General features: G+C 65.2%; 4 protein-coding genes across 5 annotated transcripts in view; 2 read left to right on the top strand and 2 right to left on the bottom strand.

Annotated features, from left to right (window-relative positions):
* The window catches only part of CARNS1 (carnosine synthase 1), an 8,585-nt gene extending 5,456 nt beyond the window's left edge, over positions 1-3,129 (top strand). The window contains exons 9-10 of the mRNA XM_012725122.1: positions 116-202; positions 1,025-3,129. Coding sequence (XP_012580576.1) covers positions 116-202; positions 1,025-2,251 — 1,314 coding nt within the window. The 3' untranslated portion in view covers positions 2,252-3,129. The remainder of the gene's footprint in view (positions 1-115; positions 203-1,024) is intronic.
* Positions 3,130-4,443: 1,314 nt separating this feature from the next.
* On the top strand, positions 4,444-9,985 carry RPS6KB2 (ribosomal protein S6 kinase, 70kDa, polypeptide 2). Of its 2 annotated transcripts, XM_004682571.2 has the most exons (15): positions 4,652-4,802; positions 5,030-5,070; positions 5,168-5,288; positions 5,527-5,595; positions 6,040-6,187; positions 7,107-7,164; positions 7,253-7,353; positions 7,428-7,518; positions 7,598-7,688; positions 7,795-7,902; positions 8,773-8,835; positions 8,954-9,031; positions 9,123-9,230; positions 9,311-9,423; positions 9,564-9,984. In XM_004682571.2, exons 1-15 carry the CDS (start codon positions 4,725-4,727, stop codon positions 9,748-9,750), a joined length of 1,455 nt encoding a protein of 484 aa, XP_004682628.1. In that variant the 5' UTR covers positions 4,652-4,724; the 3' UTR covers positions 9,751-9,984. The 2 variants fall into 2 exon arrangements, with proteins under 2 accessions (XP_012580747.1, XP_004682628.1); XM_012725293.1 differs by lacking the exon at positions 5,030-5,070 and having other exon boundaries at positions 4,444-4,802; positions 9,564-9,985.
* PTPRCAP (protein tyrosine phosphatase, receptor type, C-associated protein) lies at positions 9,838-11,985 on the bottom strand. The gene is made up of 2 exons (XM_012725297.1): positions 11,661-11,985; positions 9,838-10,779 (listed from the first exon to the last, which is right to left on the bottom strand). Exons 1-2 carry the CDS (start codon positions 11,661-11,663, stop codon positions 10,159-10,161), a joined length of 624 nt encoding a protein of 207 aa, XP_012580751.1. The 5' UTR covers positions 11,664-11,985; the 3' UTR covers positions 9,838-10,158.
* Positions 11,986-12,070: 85 nt separating this feature from the next.
* CORO1B (coronin, actin binding protein, 1B) lies at positions 12,071-16,024 on the bottom strand. The gene is made up of 10 exons (XM_004682569.2): positions 15,824-16,024; positions 15,377-15,499; positions 15,155-15,284; positions 14,785-14,966; positions 14,581-14,700; positions 13,927-14,031; positions 13,711-13,856; positions 13,405-13,462; positions 12,580-12,855; positions 12,071-12,495 (listed from the first exon to the last, which is right to left on the bottom strand). Exons 1-10 carry the CDS (start codon positions 16,019-16,021, stop codon positions 12,370-12,372), a joined length of 1,464 nt encoding a protein of 487 aa, XP_004682626.1. The 5' UTR covers positions 16,022-16,024; the 3' UTR covers positions 12,071-12,369.
* Between the last annotated feature and the right edge of the window lie 592 nt (positions 16,025-16,616).

Raw genomic sequence — 16,616 nt, 5'->3', positions numbered from 1 at the left:
CGGGCGGGGTCCGGCGGTGGGGCGGGGCGATCCGGGGCGCGGTCCCGGCGAGGGGCGGTTTGGTAGGCGAGTGGTGCCCCGACTGGGAAGAGTGTCTGCCCTAGGCCCAGATTAGAGGGGTGAACTTTTTGCCCCCAAACCGCGTGAGCACCGAGCCCTACCGGGAAGGAGGAAGCCTGGGTGGAGGGACTGGTGGGACCAGGTAGGCCGGGACCTGGGACTCCCCGAGAGGGCAGGTGCCCATAGTTGAATTCCTGAGGCCTGGAGGGTGCCAGGGAGCAGCTACAGACCCCGAGGCTCGTTCACAACAGCGGCCTCAGGGTTCAGAGTCTGCAGTCCTGGAGCAGCCTGTACTGCTCAGCTCTGGAAATGGGGGCGGGATGTCTAGGTGCTTCCTACCACCGGTCCTCCTCACCACCCTCAGTGCATGCCCCGTCTCCTGTCCACATCGTGTTCCCCGTTGGACCCTCCACCGGGAGGTCTCCACACCTGCTGGGTGTTCAGTGCACCCCCTCTTTCGGGGCTGTCCCTGTACTGGTTTCAGCTGTGTCTGTGCGCCCCCCGTGGGCAGGGAACACAGGATATCACTGGTCTCCTCTGTGACACCCTCGTGTCAGAACAAGTCAGGGGCGTGACAAACGTGCCTCAGCCCCAGGACCCCGGCCCACCTGTCAGCAGCCCCAGCCCTGATGGTTTCCACGTCAGAGTGAAGCTGCCCATGGGCCTCTCCTGCTCCCCGCCCCAACTCCACGCTCCAGGCCCTCCCTGCCCCGTGTTCACACTCTTCCCTCCTGCAGCCATCTCTTATCTGACTGGTCCTTATTCCGCCCTCAGCTCAAGCACTGAGCCCGCCCCTTTGGGCTGGGTGACATGGTCCCCCTTCTGCGTCTTCCAGTTAGTAACCAACAAATGTCATTCCAGCACCCAGTGGTTACCTCAGCTCTTCCAAGGGCCAGGGCCACGTCCCTCTCTCCCCAGCACCCCTGGGCTGACCCAGGCGTGTTGCCCTCTGTGATTTTTGCAGCTGCACTTGGTAGAGTCGAACCCTAACCACTTTGCATCCCAAGTGGTGCAAAGCTTCATCCACTTTGACGTGACAGAGCACCGGAAGGACGAGGAGAATGCTCGGCTGCTGGCGGAGCTGGTGCGGGCCCGTGGCCTGCAGCTAGATGGCTGCTTTTCCTACTGGGACGACTGCCTGGTGCTCACCGCCTTGCTGTGCCAGGAGCTGGGGCTGCCGTGCAGCCCGCCGGCCGCCATGCGCCTGGCCAAGCAGAAGAGCCGCACCCAGCTGCACCTGCTCCACCACCACGGTCCGCCCTGGCCCGCGGCCTCCCTCTACGCCGTGCCCTGCTGCCCACTGGAGAGTGAGGCTGATGTGGAAAGGGCTGTCCGCCAGGTGCCCCTGCCGGGCGTCATGAAGCTGGAGTTCGGGGCGGGCGCGGTGGGCGTGCGGCTGGTGGAGGATGCGCCGCAGTGCCTTGAGCACTTTTCCCGGATTGCCCGGGACCTGCAGGGTGAGGCTGACCACCCGGGCATCGGGCTGGGCTGGGGCAATGCCATGCTGCTGATGGAGTTCGTGGAGGGCACTGAGCACGATGTGGACCTGGTGGTGTTTGGCGGGCGGCTGCTGGCAGCCTTCGTCTCGGACAACGGCCCCACCCGGCTGCCTGGCTTCACGGAGACAGCAGCCTGCATGCCCACTGGGCTGGCACCGGAGCAGGAGGCACAGCTGGTGCAGGCAGCCTTCCGCTGCTGCCTGGGCTGTGGGCTGCTAGACGGGGTCTTTAACGTGGAGCTCAAGCTGACCGGGGCTGGGCCGAGGCTCATCGAGATCAACCCCCGCATGGGTGGCTTCTACCTGCGCGACTGGATCCTGGAGCTCTATGGGGTGGACCTGCTGCTGGCTGCTGCTATGGTGGCCTGCGGCCTGCGGCCGGCCCTGCCTGCCCACCCACGAGCCCGGGGCCACCTGGTGGGCGTCATGTGCCTGGTGTCCCAGCACCTGCAGGCACTGAGTTCCACGGCCAGCCGTGAGACCCTGCAAGCGCTTCACGACCGGGGCCTGCTGCGCCTCACCTTGCTGGAGGAGGCGCTGGTGCCGGGCGAGTATGAGGAGCCCTATTGCAGTGTGGCCTGCGCCGGGCCCAGCCCAGCCGAGGCCCGCCTCCGCTTGCTGGGCCTCTGCCAGGGCCTGGGCATCGACGGGCCCCACTACCCTGTGGCCCACTTCCTGTCCCACTTTAAATAGCACTGGGGCCAGGGGGCAGGGTAAAGGGCTGGAGTGGGCACCTAGTGCCTCTTGCTCCCTGGTGCTCTCCCTGCCTCTCTCCCCTCGCCCCTGCCCAGCCCTCCCAGCCTGCTTCAAGGCCTCATGACTGATCCAGCGCAGCAGGGCCATTTTGACCCCAGAGCCTCCTGGACTTGCGGGCCACAGAAGAAAGCATCGGGGGTTGCTGGGCACACTTGCCCTTCCAGACACCCCACCCACCCCAGGGCTGCCCCAGGACTCCGGTGCATACACTCACACACACTCATCCCCTGAATCACCGTGGAGGCGGGCGAGGGCCCCAGCCCACGTGCACCCCTGCCCCCGGGCCTGTCTCTTCCTGCCGTCTACAGGAGGCGAGAACATGGCAGATCCTTCGCCTTGAACAAATCCCCGTAGAACCTGAATAACCCTTGTACTCTCTCCCAAGAGCCGGCTGATGACCTCTGGCAGTGCCCCACCTGCCTCATTTGACCTGGGCAGCAGAAGCAGGGGCCCTGGGGTCCTGATCCACAGATGAGGAAACTGGCTCCGACCGGGAGAACCACCACCGTGCGGTCACCCCAGTGGCCAGGGGTTGGGGCGCAGAGGTGAGAGGCGAGGCCCAGGTGTCTCCTCGCCCACTCTCACATGCCTGCTCAGCTTGTGGGCCCTCGCACCTCCTGCCCTCACTCACATGGTTCTGAGCATTGTAACCTTCCTCCCATGCACCGCCAAGCCTCGGAGCTGCGGCCTCCCGCCCACCTAACTAGCATTGGCAGCGAGAGTCTATATCCGGGGTTCAGGAGCGGGTGCTTTCAGGAGCTGCGGCCAGCTCCAGGAGCACCCCACTCTAAATAAAGCTTATGGACTAGTCTGAATAGATTCTTGTGACTTGGACAAGAATGTGAGCCCCTAGGGCTCACATGAATGGGGGGAGAGGGGGGAGTGGCCAAAGTGTACCTGCAGCGGCTGGAGCTGAGGATAAACAGCTACACTGCTCAGAACACTGGGTTCACCTCCAGCATCATCTGCCAGGGGCTGTCACACCAGGACCAAACCTATGGGTCTCTGGTGAAACTCCTGCTGGAGGGCCACATGCAACTAGATAAGCCTCCGGCAGTTCTGCCCGTGCAAGTTTGTAGCAGGCCTCCTCCCTCCAACTGCAACGCACATCCCCACAGCTGACAGCAAACAGAACTCACGACCAAGGCTTGATCCGGCCCAAGTTCACCCCCTGCTCCCAGCTCTGGGCCCCATTCAACAGGACTCATGTCCACATCTAAAGTCACAAAGCAGAAGTGTGTTCATTAATTCTTTTCGGGCTGCTTTATTAAGCATGTTATAGGACCAGCGAAGTGAATCAGGCTTTTTCACGGACTCCGGCCGCTAGCCTTGATAGCTACCGCCTGGGCCTTGTCCTCTTCTTAAGTTCTGTGGACGCCTGGGGCTCAAAGGTGGATGATCTGGACACCTGGGCACAGAGAGCAAGGCCTGCGCATATGTAAACATGGACACCTGTGCCTAGAGGGGCGGGGTGAAAGGGCTGAGTCTGGGAGACTGAGGGAGCAAGCCAGAGAGAGGTGAGGGAGGGAGGGAGTGAGCATGGCTGCTGTCTGCCGGGCCTCCTGTCTGTGTACCTGTGTGTCTGGCTCTCCGCTTCAACATTAGTGGCCTTTAATAACTGGAGGGCTCCAAACTCTATCCATATGCTCGAAGCCACAGTGACCTTCCCTGCTGGCCTGCTTGCCCACTGCACAACTCTTGTATCAGCTAGCCAGATGGACGACGGCGCCAATGCCAGCACCAGTCTATCGAGGCATCCATAAGACACTCTGGAAGGGAATGTGGCAGCAAAACACAGGAGTGAGCTGGGCTTGGGATAGTCAACAGGAAGTGCTTTGACTTGCAGGGTCCTGGAGTGAAGTGCCTTGGAGAGAAACCCTGATGCAGCTACTTTCCTTTCATAGAATAGAGGGATACGACCTTCCTCCTGCCACTCAGCCAGCCTGCCAGCACCCGGCTCCAAGGGAGGAACTGAATTAGCACGCATACACCTTGCACTGCGGATTCTGCCCCATCCAAACTCAAACTCTCCCCAGAGCCAAGATGGCATATTCCAGGCCGTCCTCGTTTGCGACGTCCGGAGGTAGCTGTGTTGGGAAGTCTAAGGGTCCCGCCGCGAGGATTTAAGTTTGGCTGCCGGCACTGTGGAACTACAACTCCCAGGAGGCCTTGCGGCGGACGCCATCTTTTCTCAATTCCGGACCGGCACTGTGGAACTACAACTCCCAGGAGGCGTAGCGGTGGACGCCATCTTTTCTCAATTCCGGACAAATGGGCGTGCGGATGGGCGCGCGCAGCCTCTTGCGTCATCGGCGCGCGGCGGTCCCGGGATGATAGCGTTCGAGCCCTATCTGGGGCTGCCAGTCGGAGAGCCGGGTACGGGCCAAGGGGCCCGCCGGCCGGCGCCGCTATGGCGGCGGTGTTTGACCTGGACCTGGAGACGGAGGAAGGCAGTGAGGGAGAGGGCGAGCCGGACTTCAGCCCCGCGGTGAGTGCTCCCACCCCCGGCCGCCGGGGCGTTCTTAGACCCGGGCTCTGCCCTGTCCTGACCGCGCCCCCGCCCCGACCCCCAGCTCTTCGCTGCTTCTCGCCCAGCGGTCCTCGGTCCCCGCCCCGCCGCCCGTCACCTCCCCGGCCTGACCCCCTCCTCTGGGCGAGAGTCCAGCTGAGGGACGAGGGCCCCTCCCTTGGCTCTGACCCCCCGGTTTCCCGCAGGACGTGTGTCCCCTGGCCGAGTTGAGGGCGGCTGGCATGGAGTGAGTGAGGGCGCGCCGGGGGAGGGGAGAGGGCTGGGGAGGGCTGCGCGTCTCTGCCCTGTTCCCTTCACGTCCGTGACCGGGTCGGTGTCCGTAGGGCTGGGGGACACTACGAGGAGGTGGAGCTGACAGAAGACAGTGTGAACCTCGGCCCCGAGCGCATCGGGCCCCACTGCTTTGAGCTGCTGCGTGTGCTGGGCAAAGGGGGCTATGGCAAGGTACCAGCCCTCCGGCCTCTGCCCCGGCAGGTTCTTGGGACCGATCAGACTGGGGAAGCAGCAGGACTCCCGTAGCCTCTAGGAGGCAGGGCAGTCCTCTCAGGGTGGGACTTGAGATCCTTACAGCCTCACCCTTGGGTGGGCCTCAGCCTCTTGGGCCCCATGACAGCTGCAGGGCGGGGCTTTTTGAAGATGGGAGGTGGGGAGGGAAGTTGAGCCTGTCTCCCCTGCCCTACAGGTGTTCCAGGTTCGGAAGGTGCAGGGCACCAACTTGGGCAAGATATATGCCATGAAAGTGCTGAGGAAGGTGAGTCAGGCAGTCAGTCAGCACACCCTCCCCCCAGCTGCCCTTCTCCGCCCTTGGGCTGGGCTTTGGGCAAGGAAACGTCCGGTTTGGGGCTTGCTGAGTTGTTGATGGCGACGGGTATAATTTCGCACTAGTTCTCAGTCAGGGGAAGTGTTGCCTCGCGGGGACAGTTAGCTATGTGTGCGGACGGTGGCCAGCCCGGGCTAGGGGGGTGCTGCTGCCATCCAGTGCCACTCAGATGCTGCTCACTACCTTGGGGCACAGGATCGGCCCCGCCCCCCACAGAGAACTGTCTGGCTCCAGATGTCACCGGCGGCGCCCTGGGAAGGAACTGTGCACACAGCTGCGGAGTTCCGGAGTTCGTGGAGGGAGGCGGGTGGCAGGAGGTGGCAGTAGGACTGGTGGAGCCCTGGTGCTCACCTTCCAGCTGCCCTCCTTTTCCAGGCCAAAATTGTGCGCAACGCCAAGGACACAGCACACACTCGGGCTGAGCGGAACATTCTGGAGTCAGTGAAGCACCCCTTCATTGTGGAACTGGCCTATGCCTTTCAGACTGGTGGCAAACTCTACCTCATCCTTGAGTGCCTCAGTGGTAGGAGTGGGGGCCCAGGCTGGGCGGGGGGCAGGGCCGGGACTAGCGCAGGAAACAGTGAGGGTTCTTGGGGAAGCGAAGGAGAACGGCAAGGGGCCCACATGCACCTGTCCATCCCTGCAGTCACTCGCTCACTCCCTCATCCCTTCATTCAGCAAACGTCTTTCTAGTGCCTGTCGGTCCCGCACCTGTGTTGGGGTACATGGGCGCGGTGGGCGTTGCCGGGGGCCCTATGCCATGGGCCCACTCCGCTGCCCTCGCGTCCCTGCCTATGCTCGCACCCTGCATGCAGTCAGGCCCGGGGCCGCTTGGGTGTTCTCTGAGGGCCTCCACCCTCCCGCCTGTCCCCCGAGAGGGAGGCGCATGTCCCTTCATGACGAGGCCGCGTCACCCTCTTGCTGGCCTCTTCCACTGCCTCTCGGGCTGGGTGGCCCCTCCCCTGCTCAGAGCCCCTGACCTCGGGCTGCCCAGTGCCTGGCTCCTTCCTGTCCCCCGGCCACGGGCCTGTGAGCTACATGCTGTGCTCCATCTCCGCCACCCCGCCGAGCGTCACTGCTCTGACTTTCTGTCTCCCCCACATTTGCCCTCCTCGTTCTCTGTGAGACTTTTCGGGTCCAGGTCTTGGCGCTGTTGCCTGAGTCTGGCCTGTCAGCGCCGCGGTGTGCATGTCTGTGTCCGCCTCAGACTGAGCACCTGAGGGCAATGGCTGGGTCTCTTCATCTCTGTCCCCAGCTTCGCCCAGCACAGGGCCAGGCACCGAGTGGGCGTCGGTAGATGTTTGCTGAATTGAATTGAACCCCTCGGCAGCTCTGTGAGGCAGGTAGGGCGGGAATTGCCGGCCCCACTCTCCCCGAGGAGAAGCCAAGACTCAGAGCAGAGGAGCCAGGCCGCGCCCACTGCTGACGTGTTTGTGTCGCAGGCGGTGAGCTCTTCACGCACCTGGAGCGAGAGGGCATCTTCCTGGAAGACACTGCCTGGTGGGTGCCACTGTGGCCTCTGCCCCCGAGCCTCTGGGCACTCGCCCTGCCTGGCTCCACTGGCCTTCATCCTGTCCTGTCTCTGCAGCTTCTACCTGGCAGAGATCACACTGGCCCTGGGCCACCTGCACTCGCAGGGCATCATCTATCGCGACCTCAAGCCCGAGAACATCATGCTCAGTAGCCAGGGTGCGTCGGGGGCGGGGCGGGGGCCGGGCGGGGAGCCCACGGCCGCGGGTCCCTGACCGCCCCTCCCTCTTCAGGTCACATCAAACTGACCGATTTCGGACTCTGCAAGGAGTCCATTCACGAGGGCGCCGTCACTCACACCTTCTGCGGCACCATCGAGTACATGTAAGGGGCGGCCGCTGGCCCGGGGTTCGGAAGGACAGGCGGGGGGCGCCCAGCCTGACTGCCGGTCCCTGGCCCCCAGGGCCCCTGAGATTCTGGTGCGCAGTGGCCACAACAGGGCAGTGGACTGGTGGAGCCTGGGAGCCCTGATGTATGACATGCTCACTGGATCGGCAAGTCCCACGTCTCGGGGTGCTGCGGCCGGGCTGGGAGGACCCTCGGGCAGGTGAGGGCTGGTGGGAAGCCCACACAGCCCCCCTCACCCTCGGCCTTCTCCAGCCTCCCTTCACTGCAGAGAACCGGAAGAAAACCATGGACAAGATCATCAAAGGGAAGCTGGCGCTGCCCCCCTACCTCACCCCAGATGCCCGTGACCTCATCAAAAAGGTGAGAGCTGCCCATGTTTATTGCTGCTTTATTTACAATTGGAAAGACATGGAAGCAGCCCAGATGCCCAAAAGTAAATGACTGGATTAAAAAGATGTGGTACATAGACATGATGGAATATTACTCAGCAACCAAAAAGAGAAACACATGTCTTTTGCAGCAACTTGGATGGAGCTGGAAAAGATCATGCTTAGTGAGATAAGCCAGAGAGAGAAAGAAAAATACCGGATGGTTCGCTCATAGCAGGAGTAATGGACCAGGCGAGAAAATAACAAGAATAATGAACAGCCATATACCAGAGACATTTTGCGGGGGTGGAGTGGGGAATGGGATCAAAAACGGGGTGGGGGGGGAGGGAAGTGCATGGGATTATGGTGATGGCACACGGGTGACTCGGTGATGGGAAACCCGCGGGGATTACAATTGAGATGAAAAAAAGTACAAAATGATGTAAAACTATTATATATAAAAAAAAAAGGTGGGGCTGGAGCTCTCGGGGGCTGTGGGGATCCCAAGCCAGCCCTCCTGGGCAGCGTGCCTGTGGGTGGAGGAGCACTCGCCTGGGGCCTGCAGAGCTGAGGCCCATTCTCAGGCAGACCCACTGCCCACCTGGGCACAGCCCCAGCGTGAGCCCCAGAACAGCTCACCCCCATGACGAGCTCGTTGCTTTCCCATCAAAATGGAGCGGGGGTGTGCCCCTTCCAGCATGGGGTTAGAGCCTCGTGGCAGTGCCCAGGCTCCTCGGTGAAGCTCCGTGGGGGAACCAAACCTGGAAAGTCTGAGCTGGTAGGTGGCGGTGGCACCCCAGAGGCAGCCCAGCCGGCCCCTGGGGTGCGGGCACAGTCCTCACCCCCCACCTTCATCCTACAGTTTCTGAAGCGGAACCCCAGCCAACGGATGGGGGGTGGCCCAGGGGATGCCGCTGATGTGCAGGTGCGTCTGGGGCCACCTTGAGGGTCAGGGTGAGCCCCTGGGGTGCAGGGAGCCGGCCTGAGGGCAGTGCGCCTCCTGGAGAGTGCACTGTGAACCTCTTGGCTTATGTCACCTGCAGAGACACCCCTTCTTTCGACATGTTAATTGGGAGGACCTCCTGGCCCGTCAAGTGGACCCCCCGTTCAAGCCCTCTCTGGTGAGTGGCCGTCTCGTGGGCATGGCAGCAGTGGGGCCACCCCCTTCCTGGGCACCCCTGACACGCCCCACCCACCTGCATCCACCCACAGCAGTCAGAGGAGGACGTGAGCCAGTTTGACGCCCGCTTCACCCGGCAGACGCCGGTGGACAGTCCGGACGACACGGCCCTGAGTGAGAGCGCCAACCAGGCCTTCCTGGTGAGGCCCCGAAGCCTGAGGGGGACCGGTGGGCTGGCGACGGGGGGACACTGAGTGCCCTTGGCCGCCTCCGCCCCCAGGGCTTCACGTACGTGGCGCCCTCCGTGCTGGACAGCATCAAGGAGGGCTTCTCCTTCCAGCCCAAGCTGCGCTCCCCCAGGCGCCGCAACAGCAGCCCGCGGACCCCCATCAGGTATTCAGGGGCTGCTCGGCGGGGTGACTTCTCTCCTTTTGGCCCCACTTCTCTTCCGCGGGGCCTTTGCGGAGCTTCCTGGAAGGGCGCTGGGCCCCCCCGCGGGGCAGCAGCCGACTCCGCCTCGGTTTCCCCTGCAGTCCCCTGAAGTTCTCGCCCTTCGAGGGGTTCCGGCCCAGCCCCGGCCCGCCAGAGCCCATGGAGCCCACTCTACCTTTGCCACCGCTGCCGCCACCACTGCCCCCCTCGAGCACTGCGCCCCTCCCCATCCGCCCCCCCTCGGGAACCAAGAAGTCCAAGAGGGGCCGGGGGCGCCCCGGGCACTAGGACAGGGGAGTGTGAGGTGACGGACTCCGCCTGTGAGCCGCGAGGGCAGTGTCCCTGGCGTGTCCGGGGGCAGGAAGGAGTGTTTTCCCATGGGGTGGGCGGTCCCCAGACCACGGCTCGGAGGGCTGCAGGCTCTGCAGGCTACGGCTGCCCGGGGCGCCCCACGGCCCACTGCCCCCCGCTCAGGCCTGCCCTTGCAGAATTAAAGCATTGAAGCACGGTGCTGGCCTGGCTCTTCCTGTGGACCTGAGGCAGGCGTGGGGCTCGCTGGGTGACGATTTTATTTCCGACGGCTCCGGGTACAGGGGGTGGGGCTCCCCAGCCGAGGGAGCGGGTCTAGTGAAACTGACGGTCTGAGCACACCGGTGGGGCCTCGGGTCCGGGCTGGTCTCGCCGCGCCGGGCGGGCCTAGAGCGCTGTGACGTGGAGGCCTGGGCCCCCCGCGGCCCCCGCACTGTCGTCCCAGGCGGCGCTGCCCGCAAAGGCGTGCAGGTCGCTCAGCAGGGCCTCGGCGCTGCCCCCCGAGCTCACTGGCCCCTGAGCGACCAGGGTCAGGCGCTCTTCAGCCGCCGCCTCGGGCTCTTCCTCAGCCGGCTGTGCCACCTCCACGGGCGGCCCGGGCCTCTCTGCGCCCGGCAGCTCCTCTTTCCCGCCGTCGGCCTCCTCCTGGCCACCGTCCAGGTCGTAGTCCTCTTCCAGGTCCTGCTCGTCCTGACTCTCGCGGTCCTGGTCTGGGGACTCCAGCCCGACCTGAGCCTGCAGCCACTGGCCTGGCGGGCTGGCCCAGAACAGGCGGCAGGTGCGGCCCCACAGCGCGGCGCCCAGGCGGGCCGGGTGGTAGTAGCCCCCCGAGTCTCGGCTTAGGCGGCGCCAGGCCAGCACCAGGCCAGCGACCAGCAGCAGGAGCAGCAGCAGCAGCAGCACGACCGTGAGCAAGCTGGAGCCTGCGCTGCCCTTGGCGCGGCCGCCAGAGCCCAGGACCCCCGGCAGGAGCAGCAGAGGCCCGAGCCCCCGCGCACAGGGCAGGTCCTGTGGGGAGACGGCGGGATGTCACCCGGTGCCTCTGGGCCCGTGGGGACCGCGAGACCCGAAAGCCACGTGGCCCCGAGACACTGGACGGGGCCCCTGCAGGCCCCGTGCAGCGGCTTCGTCTCTGGGGGCCTCCCCTCCGCGCCCCACAAGGCTTCGAGGCACCCCGACCTGCACGCCGCCCGGCCCTCAGTGCCAGGCCTGCTTCCCTCCTTCCCTGCTCCCCGGGAGTGGGGCTCGACTGTGGGTATGCTGTGCCGACACGGGGCTCTGGCTCAGACACCTGAGCCATCCCTGGCAGCAGTGGGCACTCTAAAGCGGTGACCGCCATGCTGCCCCCGCGGGTGTGGGGGAGCCTGCCTGCAAGGTGGGCCTGGGGCTCGGCCCGCGGAGGTCCTGGTGACCTCTCTTCCTCCCAGCCCTGGGACAGCCCCAGCTGCAGTGTTTCCGTTCAGCTCCTGCCCTGGGGGCCCTCAGGCGGGTCTGGGTAGGGGCAGGCTAGGGGCAGAGTGCAGCAGCCAGAGGAAGCCTGCGGTTGGAACGGCAGGTGTGAGGGGAGGAGCGCTGAGGTTTGCGAGGGCCCCCCTCCCCCCAGCCTGTCTGCTCGGGTCCTCTGGCTCGAGCCTCAGGCCCAGCTCAAAGGAGCAGGTGGGAAGGGCCTGCAGGGTTTCTCCTGGGGTCCCTGCCCACAGCAGGGTCCTGGGGTCACACCTGAGTTCCAGGAGGCTGAGAAAAAGGCCTCTCCGCCTCCGCTTGTCGGCCTCCCCTCTGCCCCCTCTGCCCCGGCCCTGGGGGAAGGGGTTCCTCCTTAGTGCCCAGGCCCCAGCCTTCCAGCCCTGAGCTGTCGCCCCCACCCCAAGGGCCCAGGAGGCTTCTCTCACCATTGGTCTGCCGGCCGCTCAGCGCTGGGCGCCCACCTCCAACTCCTGCTGTGGCAAGCGACAACTGAGCACGCGCTCCAGCCGAGCTAGGGGTTACCCGAGGCTTCCGCTTCCTGCCCACAAAACTCCACCCACCCTTCTCTGCCAGGGGCCCTGGTGGGGGCCTCCAGCCTCAGGACCACCTGGGGTCTCATGGGGACGGTGCTGCCAGGCCTGCGGTCGCGCCCTGAAGAGGGCGAAGGGCACTTGGCTCGCGATGACCCTGGAGACGTCCCCAGGGCTCCTGCCTGTGTCTGCCTGGCTGCTGCCAGAGCAAGACCGCGATGTTCCTGGCCCAGACCCTCCTGCTGGTCCGTGTGAACCCCGGGGCTCCCTTTCCTGGCCCCCCTCTGCAGGGCAGGACGAACCTAGCTTTTACAAAGAGAATTTTATTTGGAATGAAAATATAGAGCCCGTCTTTGCCCTTTCTCCAGGGAGAGCAGGGCCTGGGCAGTGCAGGGTCCCTCAGTACAGGCTCGCCTTGGGCAGGATCCTTCACAGTAGCGACGCCAAAGCCAGCTCCGGCCTGCGCCCCAGGGGTCGGTGCAGACTGGCCAGCCGGCGCCAGAGGCCTCGGCAGGGGCAGGTAGGCAGCAGGGTGACACCTGCAGAGGTGGGGTGATGGGGTGGCGCAGGAGGTGAGGGGCGGTGGCAGTTGCGGGGCCTGGTCCTAGGCATCCCCGTTCTCCACACGGCCCAGCTGCTCCTCCAGGCGGCTGATCCGCTCCCCCTGCTCCTTGACCAGCGCTCTCAGCACCCGCAGCTCCTGCATCACCTCTTCCAGCCTTCCGGCCTCCTGCAGGACAGCGGGGAGGTCAAGGCCTGGCCTACCGCCAAGTGGGGGCCCAGGGGCACCGCCCGCAGCAGTAGGGTTCCGTACCTCAGCACCTCCAGAGAGGCTCCCGCTGTGGAGGCTGGAGGAGGCTGTGGCGGTGGAGGCCCCCGGGCGGGAGGAGCCAGTGGCCAGGGCAGGCCGGCTGTCGGACAACACGTTGCGCCGGCTGACCTTCAGGTCCCGCTGCTTGCTGGGCACGTAGGCCTCCCGCAGGGAGATGAGCACGGGGTCGGCGTCCCGGCCGCTCACCCACTCCTCTGCCTCCAGGGCTGCCTCGGGCCCCGCTGTGTCGGGGTACAGATCTTCCTGGAAGAGGTCCGACTGGACAGGGAAGCAGGGGCCAGAGTTAGTGCTGACCGTGCATGGCCCCATCGGCCGGGCCTCGGGCCAGCAGTCTCCACCCTGACCTGGCCCTGAGGGGCCTTTCTAAAGCTCGGGCCTGTCCTCTCACTTCCTCTCAGCACCCCGGCAGCAACCAGAGGCCTTCCCAAACTCCCAAGCCGTGTGGCTTTGTGGGCTGCTGGGGCCATGTCTGTGCTCGGGTGTGCACGGTCAGCCCCTGCCCCCGGGCTGTGCCTGGCCTGCCGAGTGGTGTGCGCCGGGCTGGGCACTGAGGCCAGGCCACACAGGCCAGTCCCCTCCTCACAGCTGCCTCCGCTGCAGCCAGACTCCTGCTCTCCCGGCCCCCTACCCCCACGGGTCCCCACCCAGGCTTGCTGTCCTTCCTGCCTCCTCTGGGAAGACGGCCAGGGCTGCTGGGCAAGTCTCCTCAGCGCACCCTGGCTTTCATCCCTACTTGCCCACTGACCACTTCCACACAGGGCCGGCCTGCTGCAGAGGGCCCAGGTGGTGGGGACCAGGCGGCCTCACCTTCCTTGGCACGGTCATGACAATGGGCTCGCACTTGCGCTCATGCAGTTTGTAGAACCTAGGGGGCCACAGGGAGAACCCCCACATCAGCTCCTGATGGCCGCCTCTTCCAGTCCTCACCTTGGCCTCTCACATGCTGGGCCCCTCCGAGGGGCCTCCCCACAGGCTGACCCCTGACCACTTACCCCTCTCCTCCCAGGCAGGTTCCTGCTCCAGAGGAGCCCAAGACCTGACTTCACCCTGGATGCCCAGAGCTGGGCCTGCTGCCGCCAGGCAGACCCACTGCCCACACCTGGCCCCGCTTACCGGGCGATCTCACACTTGTTCACCTCCAGGCCCCTCTTGGGCATGCTGCCCATGCCCCTCTGGGGCTCTTTGCTGCTGAACGTGTTCAGGAAGTGGATGTAGGGGGGCTCGTCAGTGATCTCAAAGTACCGGATGCTGGAGTCACCCTGCAGGAGGGCAGGGGCAGGGTCGGCTGTGGCACCCCTCCCCGCCCCAGCCCCACCCAGCGTGCCCCACCTTGCCGCAGAGGTAGACCACGTTGGTGTCGGCGTCGTAGAAGGGCAGCAGGGCGCCGTTGCTGGAGTCCAGCTCCTGCAGGGCCATGGGCTCCTCGAGATTCTCCTGGGACACAGGAGGGTGCGGTCAGGCCTGGCCAGAGTCGCCTTCTGCCAGCGGCCCAAGCTCACCTCAGACCCTGCACTGGCCGCCACACCTGCTTGCTGGCCCCACCCGTCCCGCGCCAGCTGGGTTCTCCCCACTTACAAGCCTTCGCCTTACTGGGTAGACCCTGCCGGGCTCTCCTGGGCCTTCCACCCTATTCCAGGCCTTAGACTCCTCTCAGCCCGTGAGCAATGCCCCCGGCTAGGGTGGCAGGCAATGGCAGCCTGTCTCTGCACCCTGGGGGGTCGCACCACAGGAGCCTGTACTGGGGTCCGGAGCACCTCAGGGGCAGGCTAGGAGGCTTCCTAGAGGAGTGGGCTTGGAGGGGCAGCAGGCGGGAAGGCTTGCAGGGCGAGGCAGCGGGCAGCCAGAGAGCAGGGCTGGGGAAGGGCGTGGCAGGGTCCTGAGGCAAGAGAGCCGCTGGCTGGGCGGGGAACCAGGGCCCAGCCTCCCCCAGGGATCCTGCCCTCCATGTCCAGAGCAGGACCCCCGTCTTCAGCTGCCCCTCACCGGGTCCCAGAGTGCCAGCTGCCGCTCGCTCATGCGGCTGAAGCCCGTGGTGAACACTTTGCCGTCCGCTAGGAAGATGGCCCGCATGGGCCGGGCCCCCTCGTGAGCCTTCTCACGCTCCTGTGGGGACATGGGGCGCTCAGCACAGTGCTCCAGACGCCCTTGGCCCGCCCACCGCCATGGCCACCCTCCTCAGCTGCGTACCGCCACCAGGACACCCCGGCGGGGGTCTATGATGCGCACGCTCTTGTCCTTGCAGGCGGAACAGAAGAGGCTGCCGTTGTGGTTCCAGCTGACGTTGTAGATGAGGTCAGGGTGCAGGCTGTCCAGGCGGTACAGCTCCTCCGCCGTGCCCACGTTCCAGATGAGCACCACGTTGTCACAGCCTGCAGGCGGGAACCATCAGCTCAGGCATGGTGGGGGAGGTTAGCATTAGCCACTGGGCCCACTGTAATGGCCCCCGGGACCAGCCCCTGCCGCTAGACCTCTGTGGGCCTCAGCTCTCCCCTCTGGCCGGGGCTGGGAGGGCCCAGGGCTGTGCATGGAGGGTGGGTGCAGGCGCTGCGGCCCAGACCTGCGCTGAGTAGCACGTTGCGGGCGGTGGGGTGCCAGGTGACAATGCCCACTCGCTTGGTGTGGCCCTCCAGCACCACTACTGGCTCTGTCAGCGGGGAGGTCAGCCCGTTCTCTGGGATCTGCCACACCTGGGGGAGGGGTGGAGCCACCGCTGAGGCTTCTGGGCAGCCCTGGGGGCAGCAGCCTGGAGCTGCACCTGTGACCACAGCCCCCGCCTCACCATGACTGTGCAGTCCTCCGAGCCGCTGGCGATGACCTCGTCGTTGTGGGGACACCAGTCGATGTCCAGCACGGGTCCCGTGTGACCACACACCGTAGGGTAGGCCTTGTCAATTCGGCCGGTCTGCAGGCAGGAAGGGGACAGTCAAAAGAAGAGGCCTGTCCCCGTCGCAGCCTCAGTCGCCACCACCACGGAGTGGGGGGTGATGGGTCCGACTGGCTCCCCTCTGCCTCCTTGGCATCACTAGGGGAGCAGGAAATGCTTGTTGCCTCTGACCCTAACTCAGGGCAATAAAATACATAACTATTTGTGCTAACAGCTTATGGGAAGGAAGTCTGGGTGATGACATCAGCCCAGGAGCGTGGGGACAGGCCAGATAAGGGATGAGGTGAGCAGACAGGTGCGGCCAGGCTGGCTCCGGTCCGCCCCAGCCCCACCTGGGCCCACCTTGCTCAGGGGGAGCACCAGGAAGGCGCCGCCCCCACTGGCCTCCACGATCACTGCCAGGAACTTGGGGTTGACAGCACAGAAAGTGCTGTCCCATGTTACGCGGGACACTCGGATGTCCTCGTAGCACTGGTCATTCTTGACTGGCTGTCCGAACACGTGCCGGAATTTGCTCTGCCGCACCACTTTGCGGAACATGTCTGCGGAGCGGAGAAGCCTGGTCAGCCCCCCCACACCAGCAAACCCAGCCCGCCCAGGCCTGCAGCCCAGCTCTCAGTCTCTCGGTCTCCCCAGCCGTTACAGAATGGGGTCACAGTGCAGAGCCAGGCTGCCTCCCCCAGTCAGCCAGCCGTTCTGAAGTGGGAAACGCACGGGGCTCCCGCCGGCTGGCGAGTCCTGAGGGGTTTCACAGGACTCTGCCTGGGCCCCTCCTGGGATGCGGCTGCTGAAGCCAGAGCCAGCTTAGCAGCTGAAGCCAGAGCCAGATCCCTGGTGGATCCCGGGCAGTTCCCGCAGGTTCCCTTTTCCAGGACTTGGCGACTGGGTGATGGAGAGGAGCCGAGACGCCAGGAAAGGTCACCAGCGCCAGGCCCCAGCTCTGAGCCCCGGGATGCCCCAGCCCCGCAGGGAAGTGTGCGGGCTGAAAGGCACCCCAGGCCGGCCCAGGGGCCCTGCAGGGCTGCGCGGGGCTCGGGAGCTCCCAGAACAGCCTCGGAGCGGCGCCAGGATGAAGCGGGAGCCCAACTTGCGGGGCCCTGGCCCAGTGGCCGCGGGAAGTTGGAGTTGAGGGCGG

Source organism: Condylura cristata, unplaced genomic scaffold (assembly GCF_000260355.1).
Source record: "Condylura cristata isolate star-nosed mole 26May11 unplaced genomic scaffold, ConCri1.0 scaffold00015, whole genome shotgun sequence".
Classification (NCBI taxonomy): Eukaryota; Metazoa; Chordata; class Mammalia; order Eulipotyphla; family Talpidae; genus Condylura; species Condylura cristata.
This window is presented reverse-complemented; position numbering and strand designations above follow the sequence as displayed.

Coding starts and splice junctions, on each gene's coding strand:
- RPS6KB2 (XM_012725293.1), top strand. CDS start 4,645: ATGATAGCGTTCGAGCCCTATCTGGGGCTGCCAGTCGGAGAGCCGGGT. Junction 7,519..7,597: donor TGCGGCACCATCGAGTACAT/GTAAGGGGCGGC, acceptor CCTGGCCCCCAG/GGCCCCTGAGATTCTGGTGC. Junction 8,836..8,953: donor GGGATGCCGCTGATGTGCAG/GTGCGTCTGGGG, acceptor TGTCACCTGCAG/AGACACCCCTTCTTTCGACA.
- CORO1B (XM_004682569.2), bottom strand. CDS start 16,021: ATGTTCCGCAAAGTGGTGCGGCAGAGCAAATTCCGGCACGTGTTCGGA. Junction 14,967..15,154: donor CAACGTGCTACTCAGCGCAG/GTCTGGGCCGCA, acceptor TCCCGCCTGCAG/GCTGTGACAACGTGGTGCTC. Junction 13,463..13,710: donor AACAAGTGTGAGATCGCCCG/GTAAGCGGGGCC, acceptor GTGGCCCCCTAG/GTTCTACAAACTGCATGAGC.